The sequence below is a fragment of the Phymastichus coffea genome, unplaced genomic scaffold (genome assembly GCF_024137745.1).
Source record: "Phymastichus coffea isolate CEN01 unplaced genomic scaffold, Cenicafe_Pcof_1.1 PCOF00035, whole genome shotgun sequence".
In the NCBI taxonomy this organism is placed as follows: Eukaryota; Metazoa; Arthropoda; class Insecta; order Hymenoptera; family Eulophidae; genus Phymastichus; species Phymastichus coffea.
Window position 1 is genome coordinate 1,857,895 of NW_026706846.1, and position 22,024 is coordinate 1,879,918.

Consider the following 22,024-nt stretch of genomic DNA (forward strand, 5'->3'; position numbering starts at 1 on the left):
CATTTTATTTTTTAGCGAAACACAATATGCTGCCAGATCCAAAGAGTTAGTAATCTACCTTGATGACTTCTTGTTTAAATTGACCAATTGTTGGAAAAAAATATGTAATTATACATTTTTTATTTTGAGCCGCCAAAGATGGCGTCAAATATAACGATTCTAAGGTCTGAATAATCAGATAGAGCGTGGAAAAAATACTAAAATACACTACTAAAAAAATATTAACTTTATAAAAAAAATTTGTAAGGTACTTGGCACAATTACAAAAACAGGACTTATTCAAGGAAGATTACAAAAAAAGATAATAAATCGAACACGTAATCCGCAAGCTCTTTATAGCGTTCGTTTGCGACTGGCGAACAAAATGCAAAAGCAACAAGAAAAAAAGGTATTTCACTAATCACGGAAATCAGCGCGACAAGCAACAAAATAGGAGCGAATATGCCGATAACTTTGCGACAGGTAAGGCCAGAGTAATTTTAAATAAACCAACAGATTAAGGCAAAATTGTGCAGTGAACTCGTAGCCAAGAGCTCAACAATAAGTAAAACCAGTGGAAATACATGATGAACAACAAGAACAATGGCTTAATACAAACCCACATCATCACTTGCTTGGGCGTGCGTGTGACAAGTGACTGGACCGCTCAAGTATCAGCATCAGCTTAATTATCGACAATCATTACTCGAAATTTCGCTCAGAGTCCACGGTTAAAGGAAACAACCACACAGAAAAATATTACGAACTTAATTTGCTAACAAGGAAGGAGTGTTAATCACGTCTTCAATTCGCGTCGCGAGTAGAAAAGGTGTCCGCTCGTGGTCGTTGCTAAAAACTCTCCTTGATTCCTCGCAGATTTTTTGGCTTCTAGTACCCTTCTTCTCCTTCATTCAAATAAGTTTGAGTAGATAGTGGCGAGCAGATATGAGCGTGAGTGTCTGTATTTGGTTGATGTGAGACTAGCAGTAACCTTGATCAATATTGTCGTCAACAGACTGGTAACAAGTGTAGCTTTTATTTGTGTCACTTACTCCTATATTTCGAGGTTACCAAGAAAACAAACAAAATTAGCATATTGAAACATAAAGTTTCGTATTTTTTGAGTGGCCGAACCACCCTTTACACTACTAACAATAAGAAACAAATTCTACCCTAAATGGATTCCCTCATCCCCCCTATGCACCCTGAGCGCCTCTTAAAAAAAAGAATACACTGCTTCTATGAAGGGTTTTTGGCAGAAAACCTAATAAGAAAAATCCAGAAAGATACATATATAGGTTTTTAGGGTCGCTGCTTTCGAATCCGAAATCTGTTGACCTTGAACATATCAGATTCAAGTTACTGCAGATGTGATAATCTATACTCTACATCACACAAGAATAACAAGGTGGTTGTAGTAGATGATTATTCCATTTAAGGTATTTGTTTATCGTTAGTCCCTTTGCCTCTCACTGGAGTGTTCGTTTAACGTGAATTCTCTTTTTATTTATTTGTCACTCCCTTCTATTTCTTTTCCTTCCTCTTCTACTACTTTCTCACGTTCTTCTATTTTTTCTCTGTCCTCTTATTCTGCTTCTTCTTTCTCTTCATCTGACACTTCAAAATCAGCTGTATCAATTAAAAAATCAGGATAGTTACCATTAAAGTTTTGATGGTTATCAAAATGTCTGTAATACCCTAAGTACCAGAGAATAGACTCTATATATGCACAAGAACCTACTACTCTAACGCCATTTTTACACGGGCAATACCAACCATGAATACTGGTAGAAAAATGTTGAACAAATTCTTTTATTGCAGATCTTTTCAAAATTTGGTTGAAGAACATTTTTCATCCAAATGTTGGTCCTACCAGTATATTGCTGCTAGATTCTTGGAGTGGTCACTGCGAAAAAGTAATTGAAGAAACTAGACCAGAAAATAAGATCGTTAATGTTATGAAAATTCCAACTGAAACTACAGGAAAAATCCAACCATTAGATGTATACGGATTTTGAGTGTGGAAAAACTTTGTTCGACGTTTTTCAGATAACGTAGATCTGCCCATCAGTCACATTAGAATGGCTCGTCCTATGTACAGGGTCGGCCTTTCGTATCTTCTTATAACCTGGTATCTTGGCTGGAGTTCAAAAGAACTCAGACCGCAGCCAGGTTTCCCCGGGTGGATTCCCCACTGGCCAAGCCTCCAAAACCGATGGTGAGGGAAGCTCCTATCCCCTTCCTACCTTCCAGCGTCCCTCGACCTGCTAACCCTGAGCCTGTTGCGGAAGATAACAAAAATTCCAAACAACTGCTCCGTAGAGTAAGAAAGCGGATCGCCAAACTGGGGGCAAGAATAGCGAAGAAGGAAGAGGAAATAAAGAGGCTAAAAGAGGAAGCAACCACCAGCACCAAGAATAAAAAATAAATGTAAATAAATGAAAAAAAAAAAAAACAACAACAAATCAGACACCATCAGTCACATTAGAATGGCTTGTCCTATTCGCCATTCTAATGGGGGGCTATGTAACGGTCCAGTCTGACTTGTCCCTTTTTCCCACTGCAAAATAGCAACCGGTCGTGCACGAGACAATCAAAGAAAAACGGTAATTGAGCGAAGGCGCTTTTCTCACACATATGCAAATGTGTTAGGGCAACTCTGCGAAAACATTATCATATAAGAAGCGTGACGTCACGACCGTGGGAAATATATTGTTTACAATGCAAAAGCGACAATTATAAAGTTTTTCGAATGAACAAAAGCACCTTTATAGTCAATTTTGATGCGCTGATCCTGAATTTCATGTCGTTATAATTCTCAAGTCGGTATTTATTAGTTGAATTTAATTTACAAGTTAATATTGTTAGTAATTTTGCAATAAATAATCATATTGTTAATTCGAATATGCGACTACGTCCGCAACATGTTGAAACAGAGAAGCAAGAATTTGACACTTTAGTAACTAATTATTCACTAAGTTATCAATAAATAAAATATTTATAATTTTTTTAAACAATTAAAATTGCATTGTTAGATAGCGAGTTGATTGTATATATCTGTAAAATTGATGATTATGATTGTCACTAATTTGCTGATTTTTAAATGGTTAAAAAAGAAATTTGCAATTTCGTTTTATAATTAATATTCAAAATTAGATAGCTATATTAATCGTTTTTAATTTGAATAACGTTTCGCTAATCACAAGCGATTTTTTTATGTAAAAATTTTCCGTAAATTTATTGTAAAATTGGTGTTATTTGATTATTGAATTGTATTACTTATAACTCTAAAAGGCGATTTTTCCTCGAGAAACGATTTATGTTAAAAAATTCGTTATTTCATATTTAATTTTTTAAATGATAAAATTGCAATCTCGATCGAGCCATTTTGTAACAAAATATATGCAAAGTTTATATCAATTTCAAAAATAGCGTTGTAGGGGCTACCAAGCGTAGAAAGGAGCCCATTTCGCAAGTATAAATTCGCTCGTCGCTGCGGCAAGAGGATTCACTTCCTACCTTGCTTAGCAGTGCGAGCACTGTTTAGAAATAAATCCTCGGCAATTTCCTGAAATAAATTTCTTTATTCAGTGGTTAGCCTACTAATTTCTCTCCTTTCGATATCTAAGTGCTCAACTCATAAGACTATCTCTCTTATGAGAAAAAAGTAGCCTTAGATATCTCCCTACCTCAAATATAATAATTGTTGAGAAATTAAATTGAGTATTGGTTGCGACGCTGTCGGGCTTCTCCCCGATAGATGCAATCACGCTCAATTGCATTTCAAGACGATACATCGAGTTAGAAAATTTTGGGTTTCATTTAGAACATACACGTGTAACTTCTTGCTACTCTCGGAAACGCGATTACGAATACAACAGAAAAAGTCCGAACTATTGTTTTGATAACGCGGGAAAGATTCAAACGTTACACTATTTTCTTTCAAAACAAAAACATCTGCTCAAAACTAAGCCACTACGAAAATTCATGTTAATTTTTCACCTATCAAAAATAGGGGTTGCAACCCCCAAAAGTCAATATTACCAGAATTTATTATACTTTCGATAAGGAATATTACCCATTTGGTTTTACTAAAAAATATTGATTAGGAAAAAAGCTATTTAAAAAAACCTGTTTTTGGGGGTGAACTTTGAGATCTTTTTTATAGTGATTAAAGTTGCAACGGTAGTCGATTCGATGAATCGATACGTTCGCGATTCGGTAATACTCGCGACGTTAGAGCAAACGACTAAGAGAGAGAGAGGAGGCGTGCGAGGATTTGAATAGTTCAGTTAAGCCTCAGCTGCTTTCGCGATAGTATCGCCGTGATTAGTTTTTGCACTGTGTTTCGCCGTTATTTGTTGAAAGTTTTCCTGGGACTGTAAAATACGTGCGAGTGCAGATAAGTAGCTAAGAAGCAGCAGCAGCATTTACAGCAGCAGTATTTCAAGAAGCAATAGATTTGTAAGCGAGGCAGCGCAGCTGATCTGTGGAGCATCTTTAAACTTCGCTTCAGCAATTACGGCTGATCACCGTAATTGCACCACAGGGTAGGCGCACCTACTTCTATTATTGCGCGACAAAATACTTTCGAAACTATTTTGTCAATCGCGATCGTAAATTTTTGTATTCGAGCCGAGCGTTAAATTTCGTGGCAATTTTCGAAATCTCTCTCTCTCTCTCTCACCAAATTATATTTAATAATTGTGAATCCTATTCGCGTGCGTTAGTCTGTCCGCCCGTAAAAGATTGTAGTTTGTGTAAATTAAACTTTGTTAATTTTATGCGCCGTTTACGTCATTTCGTTTCCTATTAGTTTAATAAATCTATAAAAGCTTAAGTCTTAATCCGATTTCGTCTAGTGGATTAAGCGGATTAGGCATTAAATCATTCATACTGAAGATAGATCGTGTGTCACAAGTCAAGTGACTTAAGGTGAGTTCGTCTCGGTTGGAAAAAAGGCACTGAAACGAAATCATCAAACGTAAAGGCGAATACACGTATAACTATACGTGTTTAACAGAGCGGCGGTTAGCTCTGCATCGTGGGAGTTTGTGCTTCAATAAATTTCTCATTTTGTAGGATAACCACCCCGTTACAAAGTTCGGCCCGCAGCAATTTTTCAATTTTCTAAATCATAAGATTGCAAATTCAAAAATCTAATTAACAAAAACCTAAAAAATTTTGAAAATATTTTCTTTATTTGATTTTAAAACGTTTTTATTCTTAGGAAAATTTCGAGAAAAAAATTCATTTTTCAAACCATATTAGAATTTTTTTCTCGAAAACTACATTTTTTACTGAAAATTTTCTAAGAATAAAAATATTTAAAAATCAAATAAAGAATATTCTCCAATTTTTTCAGATTTTTTCAATAATATTTAAAAAAAAAATCCGTTTTTTTTATTTTTGACTTTTTGATGGTAAAAATTTTTTTGCGAGACTTTTAACCGGCATTTTTGAAAAGATTACCCTCTAAAACGTAGGCAATAGTAGTTTCTAAACTTTTTTTGTTCGATTTCATTGCATAGCAACTATTGAAAGGTAGCTCTTGAAAAAGCGTCGTGTCGGTGTTAATGGGTTAAACGCTATAAGAGTTTTAAAGCATAAATTTACTTATATCCGACGTAAAAAGCATCATTATTAATAGAAATGTAGATAATTTCTTCACTTTTCTTATCCGCCATTTTCTTGATTTTCGAATTGTTAGAAATCTGCTCTCAAATTTTCTATTAGTAACCTTAAACACCACTATATTCGCCAAATTTGATAGAGACAGGTTGATTTTTCGAAAATTCGTTCGCCATCTTCGATCCACCATCTTGTCTTTTAAAATTTCAGAAATCAAACTTTGGTGAGAAAATCGTATTCAGTAATCCAGAAACACCCTCCTACATACTGTGACGGTAAACGTCGTATTAGCGCTAATAGCCTAACCTAGTGGCTGCCTGCGGGGGCAGCACTTACCGGTAGTCGAAAAATGTAATGAGGGAATTCGGCACGCGACGAGACGGAACGCGCGCGATGAAAACGAACCAGTGAAGGATCAGCCATCGACACGCTTAGCCGAAAGTGCAGAATCAGCTACCGATACGTGAGCCAAAAGTCGAGAATTAGAACCCGATCACAGGGCTGCGCTACCAAGACTCTTGACGTTTCCCGAGCTTTTCCGGAGTGCTGATACGAGCCGAGTCGGAGCTACGACAGCGGTGCCTCCGCCTGCCTGAAAAGCGTGTGTGTGAGAGTGCGCGTGTGAGGAGTTTCGCCAGTGAGGGCGAAACTGAAAACGCGAGCTTCCTCGTAATAAAGACAGACTTTCCCGCAACGAGAGTGCGAACCGTTTCTTTCGTTCTTCGTACGACTACCAAAAAGGTAAGCTAGCCAGCTTAATTTCGCGGTCGCGATATAATTGCTACACGACTAATCCCTCGATTCGACAAAAAGCGTGCATGTAACATCTCGGCAAACAAAGAGCGGCGAACGATCCGACACTGCATGTTGTTGTCGTGCGCGCGGCATGTAAACATAAACACGCGGGCCGAATACGATGTAATGTTAAGAGGTAATAAAAGTTCTCGTATGTGATATTTACAGTACTTTCGAAGTGTTCTTTTCGTATTTGTAGATAGTTAGTTGACTGATACCCGTTCCCTTCTGCTCTCCGATTTTCGTATTTAACATAGGTAATTACGTGCGCTTTTCGATACGATTACACAGATAAATTAATTAAACGGTATTCACCCCGTTACAATACCAAATTTTGTATTAAAATGTTGATCTTATAAAATTGGATCCGCCAACATTAAATGTAGACTTTTATAAATTTGACTGCAAATTCATATTCAGAAACCCCTAAAAACCAACCCCATATTAAATCAAATTTGGTGTAAAGATGTTAGATTTTTGATATGTTGAACATCATCTTGGATCTGTCATTTTGAATTCCGAAAATATATACGTATATGAATTCCCTCCTCTCAAACAAATTTCGCTCTATGTATGGAGGAAAATATTTGATTGTTATCACCTTATCCACTATATCAGATTTTGATCTGCTATGTTGAATTTGAGTAACCTAAAATATCAACTATTTAGGGACATTCTTTATCAACAATTTTAGCCACAAAAACAATATTTGTGGCCAATTTTTTTGTCTGACAACTCTATTTTTCTTGAATTTCTAGCTGCCATTTTGAACTCTCATTTTGACATTTTCTTCAACGAGAGCAGATATGAGAATCAAAAACCAAAATTTTAAATTCAAAATCATGAAAATATATGAAAAGAAATTTTGGTATATATATATATATATATATATATATATATATATAGATTATATAGGAACTTACGCATATATACAAGTTCTAATACAACAAATCATTAACCTTATAGAGAATTATTAAAAGAAATATTTAATTGAGTTTTGTATGTTATGTTGCCTTAATTTTTATGTATACTTACTTCTGCCAGCTGGTAAACTTTATCTCCATAATTTGTATCTTCAACATCTCCATAACGTAATATATGTGGTGCTACCTCTGAAATTCTTTTCCTTACTTGATGTATATCATCATACGGGAGACAGCTACCAGCAATCTAAAACAGAATATTCCATTCTAATACATAAATATACTATTTACGTGTGACAATCTATCAGTGTAATTATAATTATGTAATTACAATTATGCATAACACATGTAAAACAAGGATAGTGAGAGAGAGAAAGATCTTATCCGAGCCTGATATTATCTAATTCAATTAATACATTTGACATTTGACATATCACACATTATGTACACGATAAGTTTAAATATTATAATATTCACTGCTAAACAATATTATCAATTAATATTATAAATCTTAAAATTGTATATTTTTCGAGAAATACGCTTATACATTAAGATCCGCGATCGCGGCATGCTTGTGGGTCGGTACATGAAATAGCTGTGCAGCCTAGCACCAGGTATATACAATAAGTTGACTAATCAGGACGTTCCCGAAAGTGTTTAATTATTTTATAAAATAAATTCGAAAGAAAAATACAAAAGCAAGAAATAAAATTTTGCTCGTTCGAGAAAATGTACTCGGAAATAGATTAACTGCTGCGGGTCGGCACGAATGTATGCCGTAAATTACTCAAATGGTTGGGCAAACGGAAACTTGGATCGATAACACCTCTGGAGTGCATGCGCACACGGTTATAGAGAAGAGAAGAGAGAGAGAGAGAGAGAGAGAGAGAGAGTAGTTCACGCTGCCGAATTCATTGCCGCTTATGCTGTGGTCGCTGGAACTACTTCTGACACATCTACTGTTGGACATTTCTGGATGCATAGATGGCAGTTGGTTATATGCTAACGAAGCCGTTACAAAAACTATATTTGACCCGGCTCACAAAACTAAACGTCAATGTTCAAATAAAATGGCGTAACGAATCGTTCTACCAGTTCCGCATGCTGATCCCCTCGCGGTCGTCTGCGAGTGCGAGTGCAACGTGGCTCTCAATTGCATTTACTCTCTCAACTTCAGTCATTTAAATGTGTTGATATAATTAATGACAAGTGAGTTATCTCTTGTACTAAAAAAAATCTCTTAATTTACAGCAACAAAAGGCGAATAATGTTGAAACAAGGTAAGCGTTAGTTGAAAGAGAAAGAGAGAGAGAGACGAACAATGCATAATGCACGTGTGCAATGATGCAAACGAGCGAAGTAAGTGAGAGTTAGTTCCTCACAATAATAAGCAGTTAAGTCTAAGAGACAGAGCACATCAGTTGATTGCTGATCTAGTCCTTTTATCTTTACGACTAATCGGATAATAATATTACAAAACTCCTATGACTAGACTACATTACAATATCAGCTGTGGACATATATTATCGTAAGTATATGAAATAATAGAGAAGAACAGAGCCATTAACGTACACTACTGTAAGCCACCTGTAACGGAGTTTCGGATGAGCGCCGATTCTGTGTTGGTATAAAAGATGAACGTTAACTGGTGAACGGGAGAAAAAGTTCGCTGAAAGAGTAGACGTCCGCCCGGCTTTCCTTGAGCCTGATCTTGAATCGAAGATGAGCGTAAAAAGTAAATAAACAACGCGTAAGGATTAAGAGAAAGTCGTTTAATATACAGAAGCATGGTACATGGAGAAATAGCAGCGATAAAAAGAGAAGCGAGAAACGCAGAAAGAGAAATTTACAATAAAACGGCGTGCACTGAATGACCCCGGGGATTCGCTAAAAGTGGTTAGCAATGTTTCTTATGGGCGGCTTCAAACCAACTCACGTCGCGCACTCACAAAGTCGCAAAAGAATATCGCACGCGTCACCTCAAGCTCGTGTAAACGAGTTGTCTCTCCTGGTTTTAGGGACTACCGTTGACAGAACTCTTGACGACACCATAAGATGGAAATCGAGGATGCGTGTGTCAATCCGTATCAGCAAAAATAGGTATAAGTTCGCTTGCACTCTCCCGCGTTGCGTCAAACTTGTACGTCTGCGTGCAGGCGTATGCGTGACCACGTGATAACGAGACAGATTGCGCTAGCCGCGAATTGTCTCTCTCTCCCACTGACTCTCGCTCTTTTACTTACCTTGTGTGTCAGCTGTGGAAAAATACGTATAATATTGAATATAAAATAATAGAATAATAGAGGGAGAGATATAAAGAGGAATTTTCCACTCGTTATATGCCCCTCTCCCAATCACAGGTAGCCAGGGCATACTAGTGCGAAACAATTAGTCTCTGTCTCGGTGCAATACATGAAATAAATTTGGATAAAGGCACGATAATTCTCTTTTTTCAAAGTAATTTATTTTAAGAGATGATTAATCAATAAAATAAATAATACTAAACGCTTAGCCTAATGCTAGGCACTTTTCTCGCAAACATAAAGTACAATTTATATTTATCCAAACGCACAGGTATTGTGAATAAAACTTAAAATAAAAATGCGTCAGTGCTGATTAAAAGGTGAGTCTGGTACGGCGAGAGACGTCAAAAGCCTCTCTGTCGGGCATGATGCACTAGCGCATAAGCGACTGACAAATCTTTACCGGGTAGCTTTGTTATCGATCGTTGGGGCAGCTGGAGGCTCGTTAAACGCCGGTAATGTAACATACGTTGCAGTACCAGATTGTGAGGTTGCATCGCAATCATACCCATTTATCACAGGGATACTCAATCTCGACCTTGAGCTTGGTCTCCAAACCACGGCGTATCGACGTAGTAAAGCGAGCCCGCGATCCCCCTTGGCTTGGTGCCGAGAGGTTCTGGCGTTCAGTTTCTTGCGCGAGAAGCTCCTTTTTGCACAGAAACTCCACGAGCTAAGCCTATATAGCCTTCAGCTCCCTTTACTTAGTCGTCTGCTTCTTCTCTACCTGTCGTCTTTTCTTTTTCTCTCAGCGGCGTCGCTCCTGGTCGACCTAGTTGAGGTTGCTTTAAGCAACTGGTACAGGTTTACGGTACCCTGGATATTTGCGATAACTTCGCCCGCGGGGCTTCAGGCAGGATAGAAACAGAGTGGTGTCAACTGAAATTTAGATAGATAACAGATGAATAAGCGTAATTAATTAACGAGAATCCGATAAGGTGAGCAGGAGTAGACAGAAATAAGCAAAAGGCAGGAAAAGAAGAAAGGAAAGTGGCAAGCAGTAGGAGCATATTTCTAAATAGTTTTGGAGTGCAAGTGCCAAGGTAATACTGGTTGCGAAGTCGAAGCGGCTTCTTGGAGCCGCGCGACCGAGCTCACTTTCTAGGCATCATAGTTGTGGGCAATTCATCCGTTGCCGGCACATCAGCACCAATTATCGGGTATGAAAGAGAGGGGCCTAATCCATGTTCCGTTGCCTCGCGACAGTCAGTTTCGTTAGCAAATTTTACCATCAGTGCCATCGCTGGATAATTGTTCTTTGATGAAGCAAGGTTTTAAGTTACACACGGCAACTATTCCGATATCAACTTCTCGTTCGTTCTGGATCTGATACGTATGTAGACATAAGAGCGCGATTACAACGAAGGATTTTGTATACTTAGGACTGAGGTTTGCCGCTAATGCTTGTGCCGCTGAAGAAAGTACGCGATTCCTTACTCATACCTGATTACCAATGTCGAAGCCAACATCGTGAAATTTCGCGTTGTAATATTTTTCTTGTCTCACCTCAATAGATTTAGAGTTTTCGAGAGCTTTAGCCTAGAGATCATCGACTTTTTGCATATCGTATTGCCAATTGTCGAGCATATGCATCGCTATTTCATCAACAGCAGAAAGCAGAAAGATCAATACATGCACAGTACCCTTGCATAATATTTCCAGACATCATTTCCCATGGACGTGAGAAAACTTGCTTTTCCATTAGTTCCGCTGAAACCTTCTCTTTTACATTAATCGGCTGAATTTGACAATTACGCGGGTAATAGGCAACATCCTTATAAATGTTAGGCTAATAACACAGGCCTGCAAAATAGAGAGTCGTCACTGTTCTTTTACAACTTACGGTCATTTCCGAAGTAATTTTTGGCGTAGAATTAGAATCCGTCGTCAGAATTGCTTCATCACGTCAGGTTTTTGAGTAATCGTCCCCTAAAGGTCGAAAAAACACGTTTTTTGGCCATATTCAAGGCTTGATTACATCGTGAGTTTATATTCTTTTCAAAAACGGTTGACGGCATCTTAAAGAAGCACTCTTACCCTTCAAAACCCATTTTTCAAATTTAAGATATCATTTTTTTTCATCAAGATATCATCAATGGAAATTTGCCATTTTTGAGGTTTCACCATGAGCTTAAAAATTCGGCCAATTGTCCTGGAAGAATACGATATATTTTAAATATAAAGTAAAGATACGTCTTGAGACGTAACAATTTCTTAGTATTTTTTGGATAATTATTCTAGAATCATTATCCAAAAAATACTAAGAAATATATCGTATTCTTCCAGGACAATTGGCCGAATTTTTAAGCTCATGGTGAAACCTCAAAAATGGCAAATTTCCATTGATGATATCTTGATGAAAAAAAATGATATCTTAAATTTGAAAAATGGGTTTTGAAGGGTAAGACTGCTTCTTTAAGATGCCGTCAACCGTTTTTGAAAAGAATAAAAACTCACGATGTAATCAAGCCTTGAATATGGCCAAAAAACGTGTTTTTTCGACCTTTGGGGAACGATTACTCAAAAACCTGACGTGATGGAGAAATTCTGATGACGGATTCGAATTCTATGACAAAAATTACTTCGGAAATGACCCTCAGTTGCAAAAGAACAAAACCTTGCAGGCCTGTGTAATAGTGTAGAACAACTCACTAATGCGTTTTATAACGGCCCAGGTGACTCGCTGTTGGTTCTTCGTGACATTCAGTCAAAACGATGCTCGCACGGCACGATAAGCTTCCATGTATCGTCGTTGTAGCTAAGCAAGTCGTCCACGACAGGATGAGGTCTTTTATTATATAGACAATCACTCACAATCTTCTAGTAGCAGTGCATCCTCGGATTCTCTTGTACCTTCAAAAGGTATCAAGAGTCCTTGCTGGTCTACGATAAGCGATGCGATGATCGTGTCCTGATTCTCATCGGTCTTGAAAATTTAAGAAAGCGTGTCTGGCACGACATTGTCTTTGCCTTTCCTGTGGACAATGTCTAAGTCATAGAGTTCAAGGCACAGCGATCAACGGCCTAGTTTACCATCGGGATACTGCAAATTTCTAAACCACGTCAGGCTGTAATGCTCTGATACTATGGTAATGTGGTAGTCTCCTATATACGGCCGGACCAAATGATAGTCAGACATTCTCGCTCATACATGACGTTCTCGCACGTAAACGCTGAAGCGGTGCCGAAAACATGAAAGTTTTCATGAAGTCCTTCATACATTTACGATATCAAGAAGACGTTCCTAGGAACCTGCGCAGCTGTTAAAAAATCCGCAACTTTACCTTGTTCGGGTATGGACAGATCCCATCTCAGTTAACCTGTACGATAAGATAACATATCTTGGATATACATCTTGGATATGCATCTTGGATATGCTACTTCAGGACTTACAAATAATCACGGTCAATTTTACTTCTTTAACTTATATTAGGACGAACTTGAGATACTTGACACGGTCCGCGAAAATCTTAGTCGCGATTATCGAGTCCAAATATGCGAAAGCATATGGCTACATTTCAGGCATGAACATTTTGTCAATTAGCATCTGAAACGTAGCCAAGGCTTCAGCAAGTTCAAATGGTATTCACACAAATTCGAATAAGCCTACTATAGTAATAGTGAATACGGTAATAAGAACGGCTATCACCATAAGAGAAATCTGCCAAACGGCGCTAGACATATCTAGCGCGCTTATAAGCCTATGTGCTGCGTGCTACATTTTGCGAAGAATAACGTTCATATAAGGTAATATATAGGCATAAACACGCATCAACGCGTTCACTTTTTGGAAGTCAATGTGTGACGAAAGCTCCGCTCGTTATCAATTTTAAAGGTGGGTAAGTGAGGCGCACTCGCTCATAACAATCAAGGAGGGGGGAAAGGTAAAGAAATGAAATTGATCAAAAATCAAAATTACTAAAATCACATCAAATCAAATCACATTTCAAATACTGTATAATTATACACATGACCGGCTTTACAAACTCTTAACCTCTAATTAACACAACGGTGTTACAAACACGTCTTAACACTACTAAATACAACGGTATTCTTAACACGTACTACCATAAAAGAACAATGAACAAATTAACTAATTTACCGAGCTTACAAATCTGACCGACGTACAGAACGTGTCGCCCGGCAGGTGACTGCCATGACGACGAACCTACTTAGCCTACTTATACTAAACGATAAAGCCGCCCGGTAAGGGATCGCTTTAACGGTAGACTACCTTAACAAATTTATGATGACGACCGTAATTAAGGCAGGTAGCGGGCGCGTACGCGCCTTACTACCTACCTGACTCTTATAACTACTCGCTATGCCATACCCCAGAAGAGAAAGAGAGAGAGAAAGAAATTAGATTACGAGCCTTGACCTTATCGATGTAGGAACAGGAGGCCAGGCTGCGACCTGTGGATGGTGTTGCTGGCCGTCGCTGGGCAACTCTTTGTCGGCTGCTTCGAGTAGCGTCCCTAGCAGATGCTGAAAAAGGCACTTGTCCTTTGTTTCTCCTCGGCTTCTCGTCTTAGCTCCTTGACGGCGTGTGCGTTCGGCTGACCTCTGCACTCTCAACTCTGCACCGCTGACCGACTAAAAACCGTCTATACCGTCTGTACGCTCGCTCTTTCTCTCCCCACTTAACCTATTTACTAGGTGACGCGCGACCAATGCGCTAATTGATTACGCGTCGTGCGCCTGCCTAATCCTGCGTGAGGTACACACGCCCCTAACTCTCTCTCTCTCTCTCTCTCTCTCTCTCTCTTTCGAACACCTAATCTTGTCGTCCACTCAACGATTTGGGCCGGCTCGGCCTCACTCAGCAATCTCCGTCTAACAAAGACTATACATTTAGTACATTCTTAAATGCGCCTAACGCTGGTCATCGTGCCTTGCCGAGAGACGGGAGATTGAGGAAAATACCAACGAGAACAACTGCATGCTTGCTCTCATCACACCCCCTTCAAGACCAAAGTTCGTACCGGCGAACGGCCTAATCTCCTCCTTTACAATCTTTCTCTCTCTCGACCGGCAACTGGCAACCAACGCTAAACGCTTGTACTTAACCTATTAACGCGCAAAATCGCATTTTTGTGCACACAATTTCAAGCGCCCGACTCATACAGAAAAAGACGGTTTCTTTTTCCCAAAATACCACCTAGGAGGTTTTCGAGGGTGCTCTTTCAGAATCTGGGACTAGTTTTATGTTAAATTGTCAACAACCCTATTTATTTTGCGTTTTAATAAAAAAAGACCCATTTTTTCCGTTTTTTTTTAAATTTTTTCTCGATTATTTTCCTGTTGCGGTATTCAAATTAATATTTTATTAACAGAAATCGCGGTCCCGATATTTGAGCTTTCAGAAACCGCCCGGGGAAATTTTTTTTTCTTCCAGCATTTTGACAAAATGGCGGTTTTTTATGGCAGTACTCTATGAAAGTTTATATTTTCTTACTCCAAAAGTAACAACTTTACAAAAAAAGTTAGTACTAGAAAAAATACTTCAAATTATTCAAAGAATACATGTGAATTTTTTCAGAACTGATTAAGAAAATTTTGAATTTTTTATTTTGACCATATTTTGAAAAATAAAAAATTTACGTAAAAATTCTGAAAAAATTCCAGCGAATTAACTTATGACAAAGAACTGTAACGTCGGGCCGTTTATTAGCAATAAATTATTTTTTTTCCCTCATGTACTTTAGTGTAGCTTAAATTTTAACTCGGTAAACTAGCGAAGGAGAGCCTTCAGCTGAAGCAGCTGGAGGACACGTGAAAATAGTCGTCCCTTTATCGCGCGCTTTCCGATGTTTACCTCGCACGATCATAAAGTTTTTTGAGTAGGTTTAGATAAAGAGTAAAGGAGCCGCGGAATTCCACCTGCATCCTGTTACTCGATTTCACCCAAAAGATTTCCACTTTTAGAAGTCAAAACTTTTGCTATATAAAAAAACCTTAATAACTAATTTTACATAAATAAATCGGGAAAATAACAGCATGATAGGAAAATTTCGCAGCTTCTTGAAACCTCCCACACACTTTCTGATTAGAAACATAGTTGCCGCGCAATCATTGAAAATAACTCGAAGTTTTAAAATTACAAATTAGAAAAATGAGGTAAATAATCGAAAACAGTTACTTGAACGAATTTTAGCAAATCAGTTATACAGTCCACAATTAAATAATACTCTTTTTTCGTTCGAATTTATTTAAACAACGAAGTGAGTTAATTAATTAAGTTACTAATTGTAAACATGTAGGATCAACAGATTTTCGCGTAAAATATGTTAAATAATAAGGAACTTGCGTTATTTTTAAGAATTAATTGTAATAATTTTATATAATAAATAACTTAATAATTATAAGAGAAACTGTACTAAAAATGGTACTTGGAGAGTCATCTAGCGAGATAAGGCCCAAACTCTTGAACGCGCGCCCCCAATTCTCACCACGCCCCCGAACCAATTAGGGCCCGAAATCCGAAAGAGAAAAGGAGGGAAAATTTCGGTTGGCCAATTAGAATTCACTGGCATTTCCACTCTTCCCAAATTTCGAGGGACTGAAAGAGGGATTTTCCTCCCAACCACCCCCAGGGTTTAAAAGGGCATGCGCAAGCGAAAATCGCTCTCTCACGCTCTCACGCTCCACACAAGCTTTTAAGTGCATCTTATTGACCAAGTGCCAGGTCCAGATTGACTTCTCCAGTACCAGTTAACTAAATAAAAGAAAAGTAAGTTGAAACAAAATTTTATTCACTATCTCTCCTTTTCCTCTTCTTGTTAGAGTAGCTGATCGAAACTCGTGAAAAATAGGTCTTCGAAAAAGTATTTCAGCAGGAATTGGGATACTTTTTCAATAAGACAGTCGCGCCGTTAAACTAAAATAAAATACTTTTTATGTGATAATTCCGGCAAGGTTTGGGATTTTCACATCCAAGTCCCGATTCCATTGGACCCTGGTGTTTGATGGAAGGCTTGTAGTCCAGTTTAATTTTTTCACTCTTTCTACGCGAAACGCGAAGTAGAAAAGCTCTAATTCTCCAATCGCTCGATCCCGGTTTAAGCGTACGCACGCAAACCAAATAGAGCGCCTGAGATTACGTCCACCTCAGACGTACCTGAGATAGTGACCCGGATGTCACAGAACTGAGAAAAATAATGTTTTCTCATTTTTTCATAATCCTAATAAAAGTTTTTATCACGAAAATTGTAATTTTAAATATTTTTTATTATCATTTTTTAAAATATATAAAAATTTTTTTTAATTTTATATTTCAATTGTCTTCTTTTTTGTTATTTTTTTGTAATTGTAGATATTTTCGCAATAATACTATATGTATTACTTTTTGATAAGAACAGATTCAAAACAATTTTTGCAGAAATATAATTTGCACTCTTTGCGAATCTTTCTAGTACTTAGAGAGCAACTTTGATTAGAGCAATTCTTTTGATGGGGACTTTGTTCTGCAATGTGAAGATTTTTTTTTGAAGATTTTTCCTTCAGATAACTCTTAGCAATAGCTAAAATAAGATTCTTTGTTCCAATTTTTTTACTTTTATTTTCAAATGCAGTATTCAATAAAACTGTAGCATTTGTAATTGCCATTTGGATGCATCTAAGAAAAATTACCCAAGTCAACTTTTTTGATCTTTATTACAATGTTGGTCGTGAATATCTATTCCACCCATATGACTATTGTATGCACAAAAGGCTCTTGGTGAATCAAGTTTTTTTTTATTTTCTCAGTTTTATTGTACCTTTCAATAGAACCGGTGAGATTTACACCAGCTGCAGTAAACAATACTGAGACTGGCTTAGAATCCATCACTGTGATATAATTGATACCGCTGTTCTTACCGTGCTTTACTTCATAATTTCCACGTTCATCTTTCTTTTTATCTATGTTGTGCTTTACAGGTACTCTGTCCTGTCTAACTGTTCCAGTACATCGCAATCCTAGTTTTCTTAAATGAACCAAAAGATCTGCAGAACAAAATAAGTTGTCAAAATATAAATAGTATTTTTGCATATTACGTGGTGTAGTTCGAGACAAAAACTGTTTCAATGTTTGAATTACGATACGACTACCAAGAAAAATTTTAGGTAAAATATTGCTTTTGCCATTTTTTCCACAGTATATATCAAAATCGCATAAAAATCCGTTCGCGCTAGTAAGACCTCACATTTTTATTCCAAATCTAATTAGTTTTGATTTGATGAATTGTTTCAAAGAACATCGCCCATAATATTTTATCATCATTTCATCTATTGATAACGCTGTAGAGAAAACCCCAAATTGCATAATATTTTCCCTCATAACATTTATAAAAGCTCTAACCCTCCAAACTTTGTCTTCCTTATTTTCATCATCGGGATGATGGAGTTTTAATTTAGATTTGATCATTTCAAACTGTTTGATGCCCATACATGATGCCACTATATCTGATCTCAAAAACTCCTCTTTTGACCAATAATCTTTTTAAGATAATTTCTTATCGAAGCAACTGAAAATTATGATTCCAATAAATTTGTCCAAGTCTTCCAAAGAAAGTTCATAGCCATTTGCTTTTGTACAATCAATGATATGTTTCTTAATTTCAAATGAAAAAAAAAAACTCAAAAATTTCTGTCAATGAACTATTCAAAATTTTTTTGCGATCACACTCTTTTAATAATATTTCATTTTCTAAACTTTCATTGTACTCAATTTCGCCTTCAACCTAGTCATAGATGTGATTTTTCTCTAACTTTGTTTGAGAATTAGTGTAGCATTCTATAAGTGTTCTAAAAGTTTTCAAAGAGCCAAGCTCTATTATTTCCGTAGAATCGCTTTCATCTTTACCTCCAAAATCGCTATACGACTCAGCAGAATCGTTAGAATCTCCAGATTCTTCGGTTCTGGTATTACAGAGACATCGTAATATTCATCACATTCTGTAACCTGTATTACAGGTTGGCGACGTCTTTTTTTTACATTACCACTTTTCTTTTTAGACATTGTAATTTTCTTCAGCTATACCTTGCAAATTAATCAAAAACTAAAAAGTAAAATATTGGACAATTCTTTTCAGTCCGATAATATTAGTTATAATCCATCAATGTATTTACCTCTCCGCAATCTACTCCAAAAAAGGCCTAATAATATGAATGACTTACTGAGATTTTTCTTTACATTACAAGCATCATTTATGTATTTTAACTAAAGCCAGTTGGTATTTTTCAAGCTGATATAATGAAACCATAAGATATTTTGGAAAAAAGTGATTTCGAACAACGCGTATGAAAGTATGGAAAAAATTTCAGATTTTTTTTATTGAAAAAAATTATTCTACAAAATTCTACAAAATATGCTTATAATTAGTCAGAAAACTCATAGGATATTTTCCAGAATTTTTACGTAAATTTTTTATTTTTCAAAATATGGTTAAAATAAAAAAATCCAAAATTTTTTTAATCCGCTCTGAAAAACTTCACACGTATTCTTTGAATAATTAAAAGTATTTATTATAGTACTAACTTTTTTTGTAAAGTTGATACTTTACAAAAAAAGAGTAAAAACATTATAAACTTTCATACAACACTGCCATAAAAAACAGCCATTTTGTAAAAATGCTGGAAGAAAAAAAAATTTCCCCGGGCGGTTCCTAAAAGCTCAAACATCGGGACCGCGATTTCTGTTGATAGAATATTGATTTGATTGCCGCAACAGGAAAATAATCGAGAAAAAATAAAAAAAAAAACCGGAAAAATGGGTCTTTTTTTTATTAAAACGCAAAATACGAGGTGTGTTCAAAAAATAACGAGAATTTTCGTTTTATGAAAAAAATATTTATTTTTTCATCTACATTAATGTTGTCGCCTTCAAAGTAGTCCCCTTCGGATACAATACACTTATGCCAACGCTTTTTCCAATCCTCGAAACACTTTTGAAACTCGATCTTTGTAATAGCTTTTAGCTCTTTCAGCGATTCGCTTTTAATGTCATCTATGCTTGTAAAACGACGGCCTTTTAATGTTCTCTTTATTTTTGGAAATAGAAAAAAGTCACATGGAGCCATATCTGGCGAATATGGAGGCTGAGGCATCGTTACAGTTTCGTTTTTGGCCAAAAATTCACGAACAAGCAATGAAGTGTGAGCAGGCGCATTATCGTGGTGCAAAAGCCATGAATTGTTTTGCCACAAATCCGGGCGTTTTTTTCGGATTGCTTCACGCAAACGACGTTGAACTTGTAGGTAGTACTGCTTATTGATTATTTGACCTTGTGGCAAGAATTCATAATGCACTATGCCATTAAAATCGAAGAACACAGTGAGCATAACCTTCACATTCGATCGCACTTGTCGAGCCTTTTTCGTTCTTGGCGATCCAGAATGCCTCCACTGGGACGATTGAGCCTTAGTTTCGACATCATATCCGTAAACCCATGTTTCGTCACCTGTTATAACACGTTTTAGTAGTTCTGCATCGTTATTGACTTCATTTAGCGACTCCTGAGCAACTTCCATTCGCCGCTGTTTTTGTTCGAAATTCAACAATTTTGGAACGAATTTTGCTGCCACACGTTTTATACCCAAAACATTCGAAAAAATTTGATGGCATGAGTCAACTGATATGCCAACATCATCAGCGACTTCTCTGATTGTGATTCGGCGATCGTTCATAACCATTTCTTTCACTTTTTTCACGTTTTCATCGGTTGTTGATGTGCTTGGGCGTCCGGGTCGTTCGTCATCTTCAACGTTTTCGTGGCCATCTTGGAAACGCTTATACCACTCATAAATCCTTGCTTTACTCATAGCAGACTCACTATATGCCTTTGTTAACATTTGACAAACTTTACTACACTTTATTTCATTTTTTACGCAAAATTTAATACAAATTCTTTGATCCATTTTTTTTCACAAACGAAAATCGCCGAGCTCGAAAAACACGTCTAACGTTAGCGGCTGCCACTTAAAAAGTAAACAATGAATATTGCTGAAAATTTTATCGTACTTCAGGGGCATGTCTACCAACATAATAAAAAAAATTTTATACAAGCGGACTCTCCAAACCCGCGAAATTTAAAAATTCTCGTTACTTTTTGAACACACCTCGTAAATAAGGTTTTTGACAATTTAACATAAAACTGGTACCAGATTCTGAAAGAGCACCCTCGAAAACCCCCTAGGTGGTATTTTGGGAAAAAGAAACCGTCTTTTTCTGTATGAGTCGGGTGCTTGAAATTGTGTGCACAAAAATGCGATTTTGCGCGTTAATGGGTTAATCGGAACGATTTCTCTTAGAGTTCGAGCGCAATAGTTATATAGTACGTAACGGGGTACGATGTTTGGTGGGCTACGTGGTGCGAAAGTTTGCGGGCTAGCCTCTTCGTGTACGTACAGATTAGCACAAGCTATGCGAGTATCGCCACGCTGAGGGTAATGGCGCACACTTTAGCACTTTCCGTGGGCTGCCCTCGCTGGCAACTGCATGCGCCTCTTTTGCACTGAATTTTGCACCGCGACCTGATCTTGGACGTGTGCTCTTGCTTCCGGGCGAAGTCCCCGTTAATCGCTGCCGGTATCTTTATTAGGCAGGTTCAGCCTTGCTTGGAAGTGTTGTTAAATTCTGTTAGCTAAAAAGAGACGCGAAAGCATAGAGGCATATGACAAAAACAACTATGCGAGTATAGGAATGGGCACTTCTGAAGGGTCAGTAATGATGAAATCAGTCATTCTTAATTATTACGACGGTATTCTTTATTAGACAATGGTCCGATTATAAATCGAGGCCTGTGCAGCGATATTAATTTCTAATACGTGGTAGATGCAGGCGCCATCACCTTGTCCACTGCTACGTGCACGCAACGATCGTTCGCCTACATGCGAGCTATTAATTGTCGCTATTTCCTAGTTCGCGTGAGATCAGCCGTTGACTCATCCGGACTCGCCTTATGTTGCATGCATAAAACAACGACGGATCACGTTAGTGTATTGCACGGAGCTGGCTAGCTTACATCGCGACATCTGAGATTTCGCATCATTGAAATCTCCTTAATCACGGAAGAAGGCTTCTCTTGTCTTTCCTGTAGTTATCGGTACGCTTATAGGAGGTTATGCTAAACGTCTCGTATCATCTGATATTCGCTTAGGAGGCCTTTCTTTTTTTTAGGAAGGTAACGCACACAGTAGCTCCGCGTTCGTCCAATGTCGAAGCTCGACAGATTATTTTTTCTGAATCGACTTTTCTAATATCAATGGTTTTTTGTTCATAGCATTCATTTACAAAATGGTAATGTATTTCTCTATATTTTGAATTTTTAGCCGAATTTCTGAATTTGGCTATAGCAATAGCATCAGAGTTGTCCTCAAAAATATTTATCAGTTTTTCTATATTTACTCTGAA

General features: G+C 37.3%; 1 protein-coding gene across 3 annotated transcripts in view; it reads right to left on the minus strand.

The window, feature by feature from the left end:
- The window catches only part of LOC131663397 (NADH-ubiquinone oxidoreductase 75 kDa subunit, mitochondrial), a 779,163-nt gene that overhangs the window by 50,505 nt on the left and 706,634 nt on the right, over positions 1–22,024 (minus strand). For all 3 annotated transcript variants that reach the window (XM_058933788.1, XM_058933789.1, XM_058933787.1), the window contains one exon: positions 7,441–7,575. In XM_058933788.1, coding sequence (XP_058789771.1) covers positions 7,441–7,575 — 135 coding nt within the window. The remainder of the gene's footprint in view (positions 1–7,440; positions 7,576–22,024) is intronic.